This window comes from Nicotiana tabacum, chromosome 15 (assembly GCF_000715075.1).
Source record: "Nicotiana tabacum cultivar K326 chromosome 15, ASM71507v2, whole genome shotgun sequence".
NCBI lineage: Eukaryota > Viridiplantae > Streptophyta > Magnoliopsida > Solanales > Solanaceae > Nicotiana > Nicotiana tabacum.
The window spans coordinates 23,059,361-23,079,327 of NC_134094.1; the positions used below are offsets into that span (position 1 = coordinate 23,059,361).

General features: G+C 36.3%; 2 protein-coding genes across 3 annotated transcripts; both read right to left on the reverse strand.

Annotated features, from left to right (window-relative positions):
• Positions 1-1,838: 1,838 nt before the first annotated feature.
• LOC107815856 (putative monogalactosyldiacylglycerol synthase, chloroplastic) lies at positions 1,839-10,475 on the reverse strand. 2 transcript variants are annotated; one of them, XM_016641500.2, is made up of 8 exons: positions 9,582-10,475; positions 8,917-9,089; positions 4,700-4,861; positions 4,477-4,618; positions 4,102-4,326; positions 3,383-3,445; positions 3,183-3,257; positions 1,839-2,360 (listed from the first exon to the last, which is right to left on the reverse strand). In XM_016641500.2, the coding sequence occupies exons 1-8, from the start codon at positions 10,113-10,115 to the stop codon at positions 2,127-2,129; spliced, it is 1,608 nt and encodes a 535-aa protein (XP_016496986.1). In that variant the 5' UTR covers positions 10,116-10,475; the 3' UTR covers positions 1,839-2,126. The 2 variants fall into 2 exon arrangements, with proteins under 2 accessions (XP_016496986.1, XP_016496987.1); XM_016641501.2 differs by lacking the exon at positions 3,183-3,257.
• Positions 10,476-13,829: 3,354 nt separating this feature from the next.
• Positions 13,830-19,648, reverse strand: LOC107815857 (uncharacterized). The gene is made up of 6 exons (XM_016641502.2): positions 19,416-19,648; positions 19,200-19,256; positions 17,171-17,324; positions 16,847-16,944; positions 16,642-16,707; positions 13,830-14,208 (listed from the first exon to the last, which is right to left on the reverse strand). The coding sequence occupies exons 1-6, from the start codon at positions 19,542-19,544 to the stop codon at positions 14,176-14,178; spliced, it is 537 nt and encodes a 178-aa protein (XP_016496988.1). The 5' UTR covers positions 19,545-19,648; the 3' UTR covers positions 13,830-14,175.
• Between the last annotated feature and the right edge of the window lie 319 nt (positions 19,649-19,967).

A 19,967-nucleotide genomic window follows, 5' to 3' on the forward strand; every position in this document is an offset into this window, starting at 1 on the left:
TGCTTATTTTTGCAAACTTATAGAACCATATATTGCAAAATAATACAATAGGGATGAAAATAAACTTACCATCAAATTTAAGGGATTATTTGAATGGCAGTGGCTGGTTTGGTAACATGTAAGTGAACTTATTTAGTGCTGTTTTATAGTGACTGAGGTTAGTATACAAAAAGATATGTATCATAATAATAGTAAGTGATAGACCAAATGAATATGTTTTTTTTTTGTTTTAATTTGATACCAAGTGATATGTATCAAAAATCTTGCTGCTTAGATGTTTTGTCAAATTGATAAAAGCTTCATGCAGCCTCTGTTAGAATGTGATTTTATCAATTTTTGTACTCAATATGATTTTCCTAAAATACCTTGTTCTTCAGCATAATATTCACTATGAGTATACAAAGGAAACCAACAAACTATATCAAACTAACAATCTGAGTCAAACCGAAAAAAAATTAATTATGGTTTGATTTGATATTGGAAAAATAAACCCAATTATAATTAGTTTAGTTTGATTTTAACTTTAAAAAGTCAAACCGAAACTAAACCGACATTACATGTATACAAATTTTAAAATTATCTTATACACAAACATATTTATTGTAATGCAATGTATAGATATTTCTTGAACTTTTCATAGTTCTCTTTTTTAACGTATTATTTCAAGCTTTAACTTGAAATTTTTGAATTGTCCAATATGTTTTATAGCCCATATATGTTAGTAACTCAAATAAAGCCCAAACCAAAACTAAATCAATAATTCAATGGAATACTAAGAATAGCAATAGTGTTGAATATTTATTTTTTTATTTTTGTATTGATTTAGATAGTGAAAATGCATAACTTTTTTTTTTTGAACCCCAAAAAAATCCGCAACCGCTACAGCCTTTGCCACAACGTCTGTCCTTCGGGTGAGCACTCTGTGCGCACTGGGTAAATCCCCCACTGTGTAATAGTTTGCAAACCACGCAGGGGATGTAAACCGCACTAGGCAAGCCCCTGTGCGACAAGCTCAACCCAGAAGGCATTGAGGGAGGATCGATCCCAGGTCATCTGTATGTATAACTGCCCTCCAAACCAACTGGCGATCCTTCGGGATATAACTTGTTTTTTTATTGTTTAGTCATGTGATTAATACTGAGTACTTATTAGTTGTACTTACTTTAGCATGACTTAGTACTTTTAGATTTTTCATTATGGATTTATGAGGTTTTATTATATTTATTGTTGAATATTTTATTACAATATCACGACTCATCTCACATTATTTTATGTTATTTTCTTGGGTAACACCTTATATAGTTGTATCATACTTAGTACTTTTAGATTATGTTCATTTTCATCATGGCTTATTAATTAGCAATATTTGTTTTTATGCGATTTCATTATCTTTATTATTGAATATTATAGTACAAAGTCATGACGCATCTCATATTGTTTTGCATTATTTTCTTGGGTAATAGCTTATATTGTTGTATCCTACTAAGACCAAAGAAATATTTGGAGCACAAGTTATATGTTTTGTATTATGAAGATTTTACTAAAAAAACCCGAAAAAATCAAAAATCCCAAGATTGAAAAAAACCCGATTTTTGTTGGTTGGTTTGGTTTATAGATTTAAAAATCCAATACAATTGGTTTGATTTGGTAATTGTAAACCCGTATAAACCCAACCTTTGTACACCTCTACTGTTTACAGACTTAAAAGTGGAGTATATCATACTTTGCCAACTGTTATTTGCTTTAAAAGTTTAATTTAAGTTTTGCCTTAAACTCCAGGGAGTTTCTTTATTGTCAACATTCAAGTTTGCAGGAAATAGGAAAAGAAAAGAAAAAGGTTTGATACATCCCCGTGAGACAGGAAAAATATATTATCTAAAAATGAATTTGACCACAAGATTTTGTTTATCTTGGATTCAATACACTTAAGGTAAATGAACAGAAATAACAGAGAATAAGAAAGTAAAAAAAAAAAAAAAAGAGGAAAAGCAAGGCAATAGTACATTCTACTAAGAATTCGAGCCAAAATTGAGCTGGTGCAATTATTATTTTTGTAACGGTTTCCAAGCCAGCTTGTGCTCACCTCGACTATTCTGCCGGATACCTGCTCAGTTGATGTAATTAATTTAAGCAGGACAACATTGGGGCTCAAAATTTCTTTGCCTGACCAATTCATGCATGTCATGGACTATCTTAAATACAGCATCCGGCCTTGCTAATCTTAGAGCATTTTGAGACATGATTCTGAGTTCATCTTGTCTTGGACCAAACCACTGAGCTACTATATTGGCTATCTTTTTAGGCGACTTTGAGAATTTCCCACATCCGTTCTCGATAACATATGGCACATTTCCAGCTTCCTGCAGTAGATAAAACAAACGTATGGACGATAAGAAATTAGAATAGGTTGAAAAGACTCCGGAGTTGAGCATAATAGGAAACATCTGCAATGACAAAACAAATGAACCTAGATAAAAGAGGTGATGTTGGTTTAGTCAAATTATGTTAGTGCGCAGTTGTGAAAAGTTTAACAGAGATTTACAAACTTAATTATTAGGATGATGCAACGTTAAGAAGGATGCCATCAGCCAAATAAAACCAGCAAACCAATTATAAGTTATAATCATTAGTTTGAGAGTCACATTTAAGAAGAAAACTCAAGCCAGACAACAAGCAGGCGTGTAGTAGGGTAACGTTTCCAAGATTTAAAAAAAAGATAATTGCGAAGAAATGGGATACTAAGAGAAATTAGCGATCATAATATAAAAAAAAGGACAACCCGGTACACTAAGCTCCCGCTATGAGCGGGGTCCGGGGAAGGGCCGGACAACAAGGGTCTATCGTACGCAATCTTACCCTACATTTTTGTAAGAGGTTGTTTCCACGGCTCAAACCCGTGACATCCTGGTCACGTGGAGGCAACTTTACCAGTTACGCCAAGGCTCCCCTTCTGCTATCATAATATAAAGTGCCTCTATATTTGTACAACTTTTAAAGAGGTTGCAGGAGCAAATGAGAATTAACATTTCAAATGGCAAATTTGACAGGAATATTATCTAATTAAGAAAACAACAATCAGCAGTGATGAACCTCATAGAAGAGGTATTCTGAATGGGCGCAAGACGAAGGAAAAAGGAACTCCTAAAGAAAGAACAAAATAATGTACTGAATGCTCGATATACCTGTCCAGCAATGTAATCATTAAGAATTATAGGCAGTCCTCGAATCACGGGTTCTGCAATAGTCCCCGGACCAGCCTACAGAAAACCAGAATAACTATAGTACTCTTTTTTCTTTTTTCACTTTGAGGCGAAGGAGGCATCTTATCCTCCCTTTTCTATTTGGTTTATTGAAGTAGACAGCTAGAAAGCAACTGACAAACCTTAGTAATTATGCAATCACAAGCGCCCATACATTCCTCCATTTTAGTGACAAATCCCTTTACCTGAAACATGACATAGACACGCCAAGGACACACATAAATGTTCGAGCATGTAAACTTTAGTCAAAGGTATACTATGTACATTGGTATTATATGTCAGTCACACACATATACAGTGAATCTGCAGCTCACAAGTAGCAAAATGTTACTATAACTGGATTAAAAGGAAAATCACGGTGCTTAAAAATTATGAGAAACTGACAATAAACCCTAAAGTTAAAATGTAAAACAGACAATTATCTGCATTCGTGTATTTTAAGCATCCATTATATGGTCAATGATTTGAGTACAAGAATGCGTGTAAGAGAATTTCAGGAAAAGATGGAGGTTTGATACCAACAACAGGGTGGAGTGATTATGGGATACCGAGCTTATTACACCAATCAAAACGAAAGAGAAAATAAAAAGTTTCACAATTGAGTGTTTCCCTAGAGATTCAACAATTTCAGAGACCTTTCAGATAATACAACAAAGAACACCAACAACAACCACAACCCAGTATAATCCCACAAGTTGGGTCTGGGGGAGGGGGTAGTGTGTACGCAGACCTCACCCCTATACTGCTGGGTAGAGAGGTTGTTTCCGATAGACCCTCGGCTCCAGATAATACAACAAAGAGATTAGTGAAAATACCAGGCTGGCAAAGTTTCGAGTAATACCTGAACAGGAATTTTCCACTGCACTGAAGTCAATCTGTTGAAAAGCTTCTTATTGCGGCCGCATATTACTAGGAGTTGACCTATTGGCTCCCCATGAATTTCATCATACAGTGCATCTCCAAGTGCTCGAGCAGTTGCCTCTATTGGGCCCATCCCTTCCCCGCCACCCATCAACAGTACTGCTGGGAGATGCTCCTCCATTCCAAGTTCCTTTCTCAGTTCAACCTGTAAATTCGATTAGAAAACAGTCTAAAAGGCACTGATCATGATCATGTGAGAGATAGCGCAAAGAATATGAGAGAATACGATACAGAAGTATGTTTATCAGGGCCCACTATTTCCATGTACCCTGGGGAAACTGAAAATTACACCTACCTTGGGAGGAACCGGCTTCACAAATGATGGCCGTACGGGAAGCCCGTAAACTTTTAGTTGATATGGCTTGAGACCTGCTCTCAGTGCTCGTTTTGCTACCTCTTCTGATGGACAGTAGCACCTAGTAACGAGTTTGTGAAACCTAAATATGAAATTCAAACAATATTATTAGTACTACAAGGATCAAGATAATCAGAATTTGTTGAATAACCATAAAATATACCACGTAGGATGACAAGTGCTTAAATCTGTTATAACAGTTGTAAATATGATCTTCTTCAAGAGACCCTTGGACCTCAAGATGCGAAGAGGTACATGCTGCATTAGAGGATGTACACTGATAATAATATCAGGTTGATATTTCATTAAACCTTTAGCAACCTCGCTGCACAAAGTAGGAGAGAAGGCTTGTTATACAACTGAAGCTGCTACAAGGGAAAATAAAAGCTAGTCAGCTTCTGTAAGCTGGGTGCGGATATGTAAATATAACATTCAACCAGTCCAAGTATATATTGAAAACATGGAAGGGAAACATTTTTTGGGTAAAATTAAAAAGAAGCAATACAGCAGAATGGCATAAGCTCATAATATCAAGAGATGAGAAAAACTCAATAGAAATGATTAACTGAGAGAGAAACACAAGTAGAGAACTGACAAAATTGTACCATGCAAAGTATTGATAAAAAAAATAGTGCACCATACAAATCGAGTCATGTGTTATGTCAAGAGGCATACTTTTATACAGGTTTAAGTGACAAGACTCCTGGGATGAGAAGCAAGATGCAAGAAGAAAGCCTCACCTAGTAAAGCACACATTCCACAAAAATATAGTTTACTTATTGTCTTATCATCATCATCAACAACAACAACCCAGTGTAATCCCACAAGTGGGGTCCCGGGAGGGTAGGATGTACGCAACCTTACCCCTACCCTGGAAGGACAGAGAGACTCTTTCTGATAGACCCTCGACTAAAGAAATGATGGAAGAAGTACCTATAGCAAGTAATATCAATGTAAGGTATTTAGAAAACAAAACCCAAGAAAGCAAAAGAGAGTTTGAAAGAAGCACTAATAGTCAGTAATAATTGTACAAGATATGAAATGATAACAAACTAAGGGCGTATGGAAGGCAAGTAACAACACAAAATATGTGGTAATAGCAAATTAAGAATAAAAGGGATACCAACTAACACTAATACTATTGAACTAAGACACACACGGAAACGCTCGAATACCTACTAACCTTCTACCCTAATTCTCAACCTCCACACCCTCCTATCAAGGGTCATGTCCTCGGTTAGCTCCAGTTGTGCCATGTCCCGCCTGATCACTTCTCCCCAAGACTTCTTTGGCCTACCTCTACCCTTCCTCTTACCCCCCAAGGCCAATCTCTCACACCTCCTGACTGGGGAATCTATGCTTCTCCTTTTAACATGCCCGAACCATCTTAGCCTCGCTTCTCGCATCTTTTCCTCCACAAGGGTCACTCCAACCTTGTCTCGAATAACTTCATTCCTAATTCTATCTAACCTAGTATGTCCACACATCCATCTCAACATCCTACTTATTGTCTTATCATATATGAATTTAATATTTATAACACCTAATTTAAAATTAATAGTACTAATTTAGCATCCAATATACAATAATAACTATACTAATCCCAAACATCATTTACTTAACTTCAATTTTTAAATTAATCTTCTATTACTGTTTTCACGCTAGTGACGGTTCTTTCATATATGTCCTTTATGGAATTTATATATTTAATATAAATTCCTTTCTTCTCCAACACCCACCAAAGGACCTTCCGTGGTACTCTTCATATGTTTTGTCTAGGTTAATGAACACCATGTGTAGACCTTTCTTCTCCATCAATCTTCTTCGAAGGAATGTCGCCTCTATTGTAGATCTACAGTGCATAAATCCAAACTGGTTCTCTATCACTTTTATCGTGTTCCTAAGTCTACGCTCTATCAGTCTTTCCTAAGGTTTCATCGTATGACACATGAACTCAATGCAACAATAGTTCACACAACTTTGAATATCTCGTTTGTTCTTAAAAATTCGAATCAAGGTACTCTTCCTCCACGCTTTGGGCATCCTACCACTTCTTAGAATAGCATTAAATAGCTTGGTGAGCCATTTTACTCCCAACCTCTCCAATATACACCAAACATCTATAGGGATACTATTTGGACCACACATTTTTTTCTAATCTTAATATTTTTCATGGCATTCTTTACCTCTATCGGCCTAATTCTAAGAGTGCAACTAAGTTTCTACATTACACATATGTGTGGAGGTCTAAATTATTATTCTCTTGGTTTGAGTTGAACAATTGATCAAAATAGCCTCTCCATCTCTCCTCAATCTTGTAATCTCATGTCAACACTTCTTGAGAATTATCTTTAATACACTTCACCTAGTCTAAATCCTTGCCCCTCTTCTCTCTCAGTCATACTAGTTTAAAGATTTTTCCGTCCTCTCATATCCCTAGCTTTTGGTACAAGCCATCTAGAGCTTCCCTCAGGCTTTACAACCTTCTTAGCTTCCCTCTTCGTTTTCTTGTATTCTTCAAAGGCTTCTCCTTCTTTTGATTTTAGCAACTTCCTATAGCACTCTCTTTTAGCTTTAGTAATCTTTGTACCTCCTCATTCCACCACCAGAATTCCTAAGTCAGAGCACGCAAAGGTCTTCAGTTCGAGTTCCACCGCCACCCATTACCAATTGACTAAGTATACATTGGATATACTAGAAGAAGAAAATATGCTAGATTATAGACCTATTGACCTGTGATGAGCAATAATTTTGTGTTCACAAAAGAACGAAGTACATAGAGATAGATCGTCACTTTATTAGGCTAAAGATTGAGCCATGAGGTACTGCTACAAGCCTCGTCAATTCACATGACCTTTTTCTTTTAATAAAGGTGATGTTTGGACTAGCTTAGTGCACCTCGACTATTCCTCCAGGTACCTGCTACATCTAATTAGCACATGTATTGGGTTAGCTTTACGCACCGAGGCATAGACATATGAGAAGGAATCACCTAGTATATTTTGTCTTTACTGGGATTGAATCCTGATTCCAAGGTTTTGCGCCCACTTATTGATCACCAGGTCATAACCTTAGGTGCAATTCGAATGACCATTTAGCAAATATCCTCACACCAAATTAGAAGCACACAATACGTACAATCCAACTTAAGGAGTGTTAGGACTCGTAAAGATTATGGACCTTAAGCCTAACTTAACCTCGAAAATTAACTTGGTGATTCTAACACCATACAAGGAGATATTTACTTTAATTGATTAAAGAAAGACCATATAAGGATATAACAACTCATTCCCTCAATCAGTGTGAGATACTTAACATTCCCGCACGCCCAGAGCTGGATATCTGGAGCGAGAATAATATAACATGAGAGCCCAACATTGGGTAAACTAAGAATACAGATAGCTCCAAATCTGATATGATGCAAAAAAAGGGACATTGGCCTAAATCATAACTAGCTCATTAGATGAGGATATCCCAATACCATATAAAGAGACAACAATTTATTCCCTCAACCGAAACTATTAAATGGATGCACATAATCTTCCCTAATCAAAATCCAAAATTACAGATTACCCATTGATACAAAATATTTTTTAAGTGTCTCACATTGCAATCAATACACCTTTGACTTTGACAGTGAAACACTCTAGATAGCATACAATAGTTTAGAGTAGAAGGTGCTCTAAGTTGGAAGTCAATAGATTATGTTTATCCATTTTTATCATAAGATTATGGCTTCTCATGGGGAGAGCACTCCAACATTGAAACTAGAATACTCCAAAAACCCTTGCTTCACATTGCTCTGCCATTTTAAGCGGCAGATGATCGTTATTCATGACAGTTTTAAAAATATGATCAATCATCATAAATTACAAAAACCAAAAGAAAAGGAAAAAACACCCAATCACTTAACACTGACAGAAAATAAAGAATTAAGGTCAACTCGTTGAATGATCTTCGAAATAAGACCATTGGAGGTGGCTTGTCATCGAATGATAAGCAGCTTCTCGATATAACAAATTTTCTAGAGCCACACATGAATATGTACCAATGTTCAAGTTCACACTCTTGGTTCAGTTAAATGCTAATCAAAAGCGATGCAGAAAACAAACACATTAAGCCTGATAGTGATATAAAGCTGCATATAAAATAAAGATGCAGATTGCAGCATAAATATTACCAATATTCTTAAAAAATGCCAATATCTTGCAAAATAAACACTGCACTATGATGATGAAGGAAGGACTATATATACTACAGTCACAAGAGTTACCAGTTGTTTCATATATCAAACATTGGGTCTTATGTCAAGATTACATTCATTCGCGCTAAAAGAAAAGGGACTTACATAATCAACTAAACCAAATAAGTCATTCTTACCGAGCAATAAAAGTAGATGTAGCAGCAAAATTTGTCTGATGAACTAAACGAGGAGCAGTAGCATAATATGTCATTCTCCACAGAGAGCCATGTTTCACTAAGAAGTTGTAACTCCGTGGCAGTTGGTTGAAAGGCCACGGTGTATGTTCTGTCCACAAATCAGTAATGAACACCTGCAATGCACCCTCTTTAAGCAGATACAACAACAAAATCAACAAACACACTCATATATCTCATACTTTATCATATGTACTACACATAAATCCACCACTTATTGGCATAGGCGAATCTAGCCCTCGCAGCACATTCAACCAAATCCATTGCTTTTGGTTCAAACATGTATACATATAAGGTCAGCTCGGTGCACTAAACTCCCGCTATGCACAAGGTCCGATGGAGGGCCGGACCACATTGGATCTTACGCACGCAGCCTTATCTTGTATTTCTACAAGAGGCTATTTTTCGCGGCTCGAACCCGTGACCTCCTAGTGACACTATGGCAACTTTTACCGTTGCGCCACTGCTCTCCTTCAAACATGTATACACATACAGAAAAGTGTATAAAAATATAACTAGTTGTACTCATTCTGAACACACCGACTCTAAATCCGGGATTCGCCTATACTTAGTATGCGAGAAGCCAAAAAGAGTCCATCAAAACTAACCTGATATTTATCTCCAAATTCTTCATTGAAAGCAGACCTAATAGCTTCAGCAGAGGCTCTGTGACCCCCACCAGTATCACTCATCAGAATAAGCACCTTTTTCGGAGGTTCCGATTCGACACCATTGCTAGGTATTCCCTCATTCTCTACTACACTCCCCTCTTCTCTAACCCCATTACTCTCTCCATAATTCACCCCAACCGAGGCAAACCCGAGTGGGATTTTCTCACAATGAAACCTAATAGCCTTATTAAACTGAAAAAGAACTCTACTAAATGATGAAGCACTCTTATTACTAATACTCAAACTCAATATAGGTGAAGCCTTTGGCTTATTCTTGTGATTCAAAGAATCTTTTTTTACATTACAATCAAAATACAAGTAATTAGACAGCAAATTTGAATATGAATCTAAAGTAAAACTACTTTTGCTGACTCTACTACATGAGTTATTAAACACAAAAGAGCCTACTTGAGATACAAAAGTAAAGGGGTTAGTGGGTTCTTGAGTTACAGAAGAAGAATGCTGCATCATTTTTACTCTTCTGTTATTGGGGGGAAACGGTTAAAATCGGTGGATAATCCAAAAGGGTGCTCATATATAACATAAAGATTGGATTTTTTATTTTTTTCCTGGGCATCAAGAATCTTTACATTACATAGCAAGAAAAAGTTGAGAGAGAAAAAGGGTTACTAATAAATGAGCCAAGTTAGATGAAAGGCGCTGATGGTGAAAGTGTGTGCCTGTGTCACTGTGTGAGAGAGAAAGAGAAAGGAGAGTGTGTGTGTGTGTTTTGGAGGAGGATGGAGAGCCACAAGGAGAGGATTTAGTGGGAGAATGTAATATGCGGGGAATTTTCTTCTTTGTAAATCACACGACAAAAGCTATGGTACCAGAAAATAGATACCAAGAACTAGGTTTTATTTTTTCTTTCTTTTTTAGTTAAAAAAACAAAAAAACAAAACTTTGCCCGTGTAAACCTGTCATATCAATTTCATGATAAATTCTCACAATACAAATACTTTATAATATCAGCCTAAAATAAACGAACATATAGCTGATCCCAATTGGATTGAAGCATAAATATTATTGTTGTGTGTCATAAAAAACAAAGTTGGCTTACATTAAATTAAAAGCAAACACAGTACGATTGGTTGGTGGAGTTACCCAAATATGAGTCAATGAGAAATGAGTATGAGTTGGAAAAACAATAGTAAATGTGTTGCACATGCTCAATACATGTAATTGCAAAATTGAATTTGTTAAGAAAGGAGCAATATCCTTAAGCGTGTTGAAAATATAGGTCAACCTTAAACAATTATTTTCAACTTTAAGTCGTCCAAAGTTATTCTTCCTAGCAGTATTAGTCCTTATATTAATTTTAGGTCAAATCAACCCTTGCAATGTAAACTACAACTATGAATTGAAAAGAATCTTTGAGGAATTGAAGTGTGTAATTGCTAAAGAATTTCTTTTATAGGTTTGCGGCCTTTGTTTCCGAGGTTTGTGGCCTTTATTTCCCTTACTCTCCAAAAATAATTGTAGAAATTTAATATTTTTTTGGTGATCTTTAACTTTTGACCCTCGTTTGTCATTTGGCCAGAATTTCAAGATCAAAAGTTATAAGTATTGCTTATAGGGCAAGCGATAGACAACACTTGTAAAACTTGAAATTATGCCCATGGAACAAACGCGGACAACAATTCAAGACCATTCAGTTTGAGAGTTATTTGTGTACTTAACTGCTCATTCTCTAGACGGTGAGTACATGCTCTCCATTTCTATTTGAAGGTAGAGCTATCAATATGGGCCGGACCGGGTTAGCCCAGTTCAATCTTGCCCATGTGGGCTTTAGCAATTGACGGGTTGGGCTAGGCTAGCCACCGTTTTGATGGGCCTTATAATGGTTACCCCACCCCAACTCTATGTGGGCTGCGGGCCTTACGGGCTGGCCCATAATTTTTTAAAATATAATTTTGTATTTTTTCTTTAAGTTCTAACCTTAAAAAAAGTTAAATATTTAAAAGTTAAAAATATCTTATTGGAAAAATTTCGCAAAACTTAATAACTTTTTATACTATTCCAATATATCACAATAAACACTAAAAAGGTAAAAGACAAGACTATATTTCATTCACTAAAAGTCAAAACTCAAAACAAACTATTCAAGAGAACGTCCATCACGCATATGGGATATCCAACACATCATCCTCATCAAATACATTTGAATCCGCTTATGATAAAGTTATCTTAACATCTTCACTTGCATCTACATCTACAATTCATATGCAATATTAATTAGTTAAATATTAAGTTTAGTAAAATTTTAAAACTAATAATATTTAAATTCACATAAAAAATATTACCAGCTTGAGTTTGGGAAAAGTCGTGCAACCATTTTCGAGTAGTAACAAGTGTTTGGACATTTTCACGATGGATGTAACTTTTGTACTTTGTTAGAACACGCATGTCAATGCTAAATGTTGATTCTGATGCTAGAGTGATAATAGGAATACTAAGTACATCACGCGCCATCACTAAAATATCGGGATATTTTCTAGAATGGTCCTTCCAATACATGACAATATCCATTTTTTTTTAAACTTCTCAAGATCAAGCTTTGGTTCCTCTAAGTAAAGATAAACTACAAGTGACCTTTTAACTTATACCTTTTTAGACTCGTGATGTCCGATCTAACTTGCGCGGATCTTAACTAATTTCATAAGATACCTGCTATGAATTTACATTAGAGAACCTTTATCAACAGTAAAATTGTATGACATCGAAATACTTGGTGTTAGAACAAAGATTCAGAAGAAAGTAATACATTGAGAAAAAATAAATGAGCAACTCTCTAAAGTTTTTGTACTCGTAAAAGGTTTAATGAAAAACATTTTGAAAAAAATATCGAGTGTCTCCCTGGAGATTCAACAATTTCAGAGACCTTTCAGATAATACAACAAAGAACAACAACAATAACCCAGTATAATTCCACAAGTTGGGTGTGAGGGAGAGGGATAGTGTGTACGCAGACCTCACCCCTACACTGCTGGAACATAAAAGGAATGAACCTCGATATTCCTATGTTAGTCACTAAAGCAGCTAAACACTACTTCCTAACGAACAACAGTCACAAAAAAAAATAAAAAATTAAACACTCTTTTATACATTAAATGGCACCCTCCACATGCACCTTTCTATAAACTGAACATTGACGGATCTGCTTAACCTACGCTACATAACTATGGCATATAAGGTATATTTCGAGACTTTCAAGACCACTGGGTCATGGGATTCGCTGGTAAATTACATCAAACTAGCAGTGTCCATACAAAATTCCTTGCACTACTCATGGGACTGCGAATTGCTCTGCGCGACAGACTCACACCTCTAGGGGCGGATGTAGCATATACTCGGCAGGTTCAATTGAACCCATAACTTTCAACGCGGAGTAAAACTTTATATGTAAAAATTCATTAAAATTGCAAAAATAGTAGATACGAACCCATAACTTTAAAAATGTAATGGGTTCAATGCTAAAAATTTTAAAAGTTGAACTCATAAGGTTTAAATCTTGAATCCCCCTGTGCACACCTCCCAACATTGAGACAGATGCAACGGAGGTCATTGGCATGCTAACAAAAACTAACATTCATTATATTAATATTGTTGATGACAACAGGTTGTTGCTCCTACACTGGGTAGCCCGCCTATCCATCATATCTAGAGGGAGCAAAATAGCGTGGCAAATAGTTTAGCTAAATATGGCACTCAGCAAGCAGATGGTAGTGCAGATGGTAGCAACTGTCTTCTTTTTGCAACACCACCACTTTTTGTCCAGGAGTTGCACTATCACGACCAAATAGGAACAAATCACCGGAGGCTTGTTCTTCCACTAGCTCTTTTATGCCTATACTGGCAGCTCCATTACAGGAGACAACAACCTCTTCTTTAAATAGTTTTTCTAATAATGTTTTGGCTTGTAACGCACCCTATGAAGGTGTGCAATTAGTAGACTCCAATATGAAACTATGCATAGCTTAGTTACTTTGATGCCTAGAGTGCATCCTGCTCCCTGTACTGCTACCCACTTTTAGTTTCTTAATATAAGTACATCATCCTTTATGACCAAAAATTTAAAAAAAAACATTTTGATCTTGTTTAAATTGTATTCTAGTTAGAAATATAGCATCAAAATTGCCTAGCTCTCTTTTTGAACATACTAGAGTCAATTATAAATAACTAGAATTCGACAAGCGTCCCAAACTGATGGGAATGTTGGAATTTCAACTGTCTTTGACAAAGTAATTCATATCTAAACGATACAAAGTGGTCCCTCAGAAAACATTACATCAAAAGAAGATCAGTGCCAACTCCAGATGCAATAAAGATAGGCTTCAGAGAATGAGCATAATAGAGAAGAGATCATGCTGTTTGTGAGACAATGAGACTAAATATGTTGAGAAAAATGGTCGATAAATATCTCGGATTTTATCTTCAATTACATCAAGGTACTGTCAAACTGCTGCTTCAAGAAGTGTAATTCTATGTCGACCAGCTCAAGAAATTCGGGCTTGCTTAGCAGCACCTTAATTCAAAGGAAACCTCCACCGGAATACTCAACCTCCTGCATGTGAAGCACTTCAGAATGTTATTAAAATAAAAAAACAGGACCTCACAATAAATCCATGAATGATCTGCCTGAGGAAACACTCTAGACATAATAACAGCTAGAGAAAAAACATGAATAGAATAAGGACAATAGTGAAGATAAAAAAAACTACCGCGCAGAGAAAAATATAAAAGCAGTCTATCAAATACTCAAAACTTAAATGAACAAAATAAAAGTCAAACATTCTGAGAGGCAAAATTTTTGTTTTAAATACATTGAGAAAAGAAATGGACTGCTGATTGATTTCATATGATGAAGTAATTATTACATGTTGATCTGATTCTCGGCAAACGGCTGGAATCAAATGCTGAGGAAAAATGGATGGAGATTGATAATACATTGATCAGAGAAGACCAGGTTTTTTTAGTGTTGTATGTTAGGATATTCTGACCAAATAGCTGATCAGCTCCCACCATGAATGAAGTGAGTGAAGTAGGATCTGGGTTTAAGGGTCAAGCACCACGATACAACAACTACGTCTCAAACAAGTTGGGGTCAGTGGCGGAGCTAGTGGGGCGGAAGACGGTTCATCCGAACCCCCTTCACCGAAAAATTACACTATTTATATAAGGTAAAAAAGTTATGTATATATATGAGATGTTAAATCCCCTTGGCTTCTTCGCATGTTTAATTTTTTTATTTTTTGAACCCCCTTGGTGAAAATCTTGGCTCCGCCACTGGTTGGGGTTGGCTTTAAGGGTCAAGTACCACGATACAAGAACTACGTCCCAAACAAGCTGGGGTTAGCTTTGGTCAAGTACCACAATCAATGTTTTATTTTCTCACAGACAGATAGACATAGCATGGTACTGTCAGTGAAGCAAGGCGAGACAACCTCCTTTCGGTGGTAAACCAAACCTAGCCTTCAAAAAGTCAACAGACCGAGGTTTAGCAACTCAGTTCTTTAACATCAGCTGCGAGATGTTCTTCTAGCACCATGTGACATCTCATAAATGCTGGCTGAAACTGATGAGTCTTCCCCTGGCAATTGGGGTGCGACTCTTTCATCTAACCTATATAGACCCACATACTTTTACGTATTTGTTACAAATACCGACCAGTGTCATTGCTAAACTGGATAGCCTTCAAAGGAACTTTCCACGGAATTCGACAGATGGGACCAGTAAGTTTCACTTGGTCAATTGAGAGACTGCTAAAGCGTTTGGGTGGCCTTGGGGTGAAAGATCTTCCGGTTTTCAACAAGGCCCTATTGGGGAAATGACTACAGACTACTCAGGACAGAAGAGCACACTCTGTGGAGGGATGTAGTGGAATCTATGGAATTTTGAACGGACGGGAAAAATTTAGTTGTAACATCACTTTCAGGGTAGGGAAAGGGCACAGGGTCAGGTTTTAGGGACATAGGTAGTACGGAAATAATGCATTGAGATTCACATTTCAAAAGATGTGCATAATCTTGCCAGAAAGAGTTCAGAAGTTACAAGAAAGAAAAGGGGTAACGGTGTAGATGGAACCTACAGGACTGGGAGGGAGCAAACATCTGAAGTCTAATTGAATTGCTTTATAAATAAAGCTCTTCTAATGACAACCATAATTCTTGGAGGTGGAAAGTGGCGAATAGTACTGGGCTGCTTTTGGTAAAGTCCTACTATTATAAGCTCTTGATTAGAATGATATTGACATTTCACATATATTAATTTGGATTCTCAGGATGCCAATGTGTGTTCTTCACTTGATTGGAAGCGAAAAGAGCGATTCTGACAGCTGAAAACTTTAGGAAGAGGAGAATTACAAATGTGAGTCGGTGTTGTGCAAGAGTTCTGTCAAACACTGGACTACCTCCCCTTACATTATCAGGTACTGTCACTTATGCTGGGAAATGTTGACATGGTTTGGGCAAAGGTTGATTCCACGCACTGAGGAGTCGGCATTTTTTAGCTTGACGAGGAAGAGTGTGGGATGTTGCTCCACTAACATTCATGAGTCATGTGTTGTTAGAAACACATAATAATTTTTTTTTTGTTGGACTAAGCTAACCCCTGTGACTAGCACCAATAATATTTTTGGATTTTCACCTCCCTGGTTCTGGATTGACAATGTAAAGGAGCTAGCAACACTGCTACTTTTGTAACTTTGCATCTCCTAGATGCCTTTTAATGAAATGTCTTACTTTATCGGAAGAAAAAAAAAAACTGAAATTCCTTCGGATTTACATTGTTTCATGGACCACATCAGTTACATTTTGTAGGAGCAGGATGACAATGACTGGGTTGGAAAATAGAACTGCTCAACCTGATGCACCCATAGTAGACTAGAATATGCCAATATCTCTTTTATTCTGAACAGTATTGGCAGCCTAATATTTCCAAGCCTCAATTCTTATATGTTAAAAAAGAGTTAATATAAGAGTAATTTTAAGAATCGAACCTGGGCAGGTGGCAAAGATGAAACCCAATCTGACGCATGAGTTGGAAGAAGACCCAAAGTGTTAAGCTGAAAAACATATGTAATTCCATGTTAGCAAACCACTAATCAGAGAAGCTGATGTCAATTAACATGTGTGCGAAAGAGATGAATATCTCCAGAGAAGCTGATGTCAAATAACATATGTGTGAAACAGATGAATATCTACCTTCCAGACGCCCAGTCCTAAACCCACAAGATTGAGTGCAATAAATAGTAACTTTGGAGCAAGAAGATCCACTTTGCTGTCCTTGTAAGGCTCAAAAACTGCCCCAGAAAGGAAATACAGAAAGAGAAAATTAAAAAGGAAATAAAAGAAGCAGCCATATCAAGTCATAGCTTAATCAGCGAAAGAACAAAAAATGTGAAATTACAAATCACTGAATCCAGAATTTGAGACAAATTTCAGCCAAGAAATCCATCTCTAGTAAAGTATAACTTACACAAGCACAATAAAGCAGTTAATTCAATAGTTTGTGATATGATGTCTGACCTTTCCCAACTCCTTGAAGAGCACTAAGAGGCTGCCATAGAGCTGAAACTGTGATACCAATGCTAAACAAATGCACTGTGCTTCCGGCCATCCACATCATGAAACCCATCATCATCAAATTCTTGGCAGGTGCTTGCGCCACTTCCCACGCTTTCTGTTCCAATGAATATCAAAATTAAGTACATAATTGTCATGAAAAAGAGAGACAAAAGAGCTCCTTATATAAGAGTTTAGGCTCCATGAAATGAGGAACATTTCCTAATTAGTATATAATCATCTTGAATATCCTAATTCCTACATCATGAATCTAAACATGTACAGTAAACCTAGACACATTCTAATAGTTGTAAACCAGAATTGAGAGTAATCAACTCACAATAAAAGTACTTCGACTAGAAAATTGTTGGAGAACTAGAAAAGGTTAATCATTAAGAGATACTTATGAAATCACAAAAGCAGAACACTGGTGTAGGAAAAATAAGAAACATCGTTCATGCTTTTTGGAGAATTTTCCAAAGGATATTTTCACATTAGAGCCCCTGTCTTAATAAGTTTTGGAAAATGTTGCTGCTCAAAATAGCATGAGGTTGTACTATTATTTTGGGCTGGACCAGGTATTAGCTTTGAGGCCTACAAAGAGTTTGGTCGAGTGTACGCAAATTCAAAAGTCAAATTTCATAAAAATGTGTCTATGTCTTGATTAATTCTCCAGTAAGAAATCCTACACAATGGTATAGTGCATAATTCAGATTCTAAACCGAAATACTTCGTTTTTTCTTTTTAGTGATAAATTTGTACTGAGGACTTATTAAGATAGCGATGCTAGTATCTTTTCTCCTTTTTAGATTGGTGGGTAAGAATCTTTTCTTAACTCTTTGCTTCTCCATCCATCTATTTATAGTTTATCAAAAATTATAACGCAATTTCTACTAGACTGCCCATAAACCGCATCGAGTGGCGCCAAGTTCTTGCATGCTCATATAATAGCAGTCAGCCTTTTCCTGAATGACCCAACACTACACTACAGCATGTGAAAAGGTCATGAAAAAACAGCAACAACAACAACCAGTGAAATCCCACAAGTGGAGTCTGGGGAGGGTAGTGTGTACGCAGACCTTACCCCTACTCCGGAAGAGTAGAAAGGTTCCGGAGTAGAGAGGCTGTTTCCGATAGACCCTTGGCACAAGAAGGAACGAGACAGTGTAGCAGTAACAGCAAAGGAATCCAGAAAGATAACACCAGCAACGTAATAAACAGAAAATAGAGTTCTAATCAAGTTTCCTAACAGAGTTTTGCATTATTTGAGGATAAGGAATATTTCACGTTATTGTAAATTCATTGTTTATCAAGTATTAATCTAATGTCTACTAGACTGTCATGGATCACAGTGTATCAATGTATTCACAAGTAGCATTATTTGAGGATAAGGAATATTTCATGTTATTGTAAATTCATTGTTTATCAAGTATTAATCTAATTTCTACTGGACTGTCATGGTTCACAGTGTATCATTGTATTCACAAGTCCGTTGCAACAATCATTACCTATCTATGTGTGTACTAGCACTCATTACTGAAGAGGTGGATTCGCCCATGGGGGTGGATGTAGAGTTATATGTATGAGTTCATCGGAACTCAATAGCCATGTCTCAGACAATGTATATGTGTTCAAAAAATGTCACCTTTTTTTATTTAGAAATAATTACCTTCAAAATTTCCAAGGCTTATTTTAGACCACAAATTTAAAAAGTCTTCCTTTTGTTTTTCTTAAGTTCCGTGCCAAGTCGTGCCACACAGTACTAAATAAGTACAAATAATTAATTTTAAAAGCGGTAAATCCAATTAGTAACAGAATCCCAAATACGAACCCATAAAGTTCAAATCTTGTATCAACAGTGATCCTCTATGACCAAAAACTATGGAACATTGACTCACATAACCCAAAACTTCCTACCCAAAAGCATTATAAACAGAAACTAAATACAAAAAAAAAATGAATAAAACAAATCAAGGAATTTTTCAGCTTTTACCTGGCTTTTCCAATTAGCTTCCGCATTCTTCTTTTCGCGACTGAGTGTTGAATCATCCTATCAAAAACAATAAACACTATTAAGTATTAAGCACAAGCGTAATATTAATCAAGTAATTTTAATACTCCCTAAAAGCAGATCTACAACCCACTAACTTCTAAATTCTGGATTAAGTCTCTATTTTAAAATTATAATTTCGAGAAAAGAAAATAAAACCTGATCTTGAGAAGCGCGAGTGAAGCCAAGGGGATCAGGTATATCGCGGGAGGAAGGAGAAGTGGAATTATCGGAGAAGTCCACTGCCCATCTACGGCCCATACCCATCACTGCTTTACCTTTGTCCATCACACTCTCTGTTTCGTTTATGAGATTTAGGCACCGGCGATGGTTGTTTTTGGAGTCCTCTGTTTCTTTTATATGGTCCAGCGAAGTAAGATCAAAATAATTTTTACGCAAATAGTCCTTAGGGTCGTTTGACAGGAGTACAAGAATACTGCTAAATAGGGTATATTAATAATATTGTTATTAGTAATATTGAGATTAATTATGCTGAAATTATTTTTTATTTACTGTTTGATTGGTATATTAAAATATTATATAATTCCAAAAAAAATTGGTTGATTATATAAATACCCTCCAAAATATGCCGGAAAGTATTTCGAATAGGTTTTGAAGGATTTTAGGGGAAATTGTGTCTTTAACAATGCTTATGCAAGTAATAAAAACTCTTGCATTGCTAATACCATGATTTGTTATGTATTAATTATA

Excerpts from the sequence above, each read along its gene's own strand:
- LOC107815856 (XM_016641500.2), bottom strand. The coding sequence starts at position 10,115 with ATGATGCAGCATTCTTCTTCTGTAACTCAAGAACCCACTAACCCCTTT. Across the intron at positions 4,862-8,916 it reads ACATCTACTTTTATTGCTCG|CGAGGTTGCTAAAGGTTTAA; the intron begins GTAAGAATGACT and ends TACTTTGTGCAG. Across the intron at positions 4,619-4,699 it reads AGCACTTGTCATCCTACGTG|GTTTCACAAACTCGTTACTA; the intron begins GTATATTTTATG and ends TTTCATATTTAG.
- LOC107815857 (XM_016641502.2), bottom strand. The coding sequence starts at position 19,544 with ATGGACAAAGGTAAAGCAGTGATGGGTATGGGCCGTAGATGGGCAGTG. Across the intron at positions 19,257-19,415 it reads CTCGCGCTTCTCAAGATCAG|GATGATTCAACACTCAGTCG; the intron begins GTTTTATTTTCT and ends TGTTTTTGATAG. Across the intron at positions 14,209-16,641 it reads CATCTTTGCCACCTGCCCAG|GAGGTTGAGTATTCCGGTGG; the intron begins GTTCGATTCTTA and ends CTTCACATGCAG.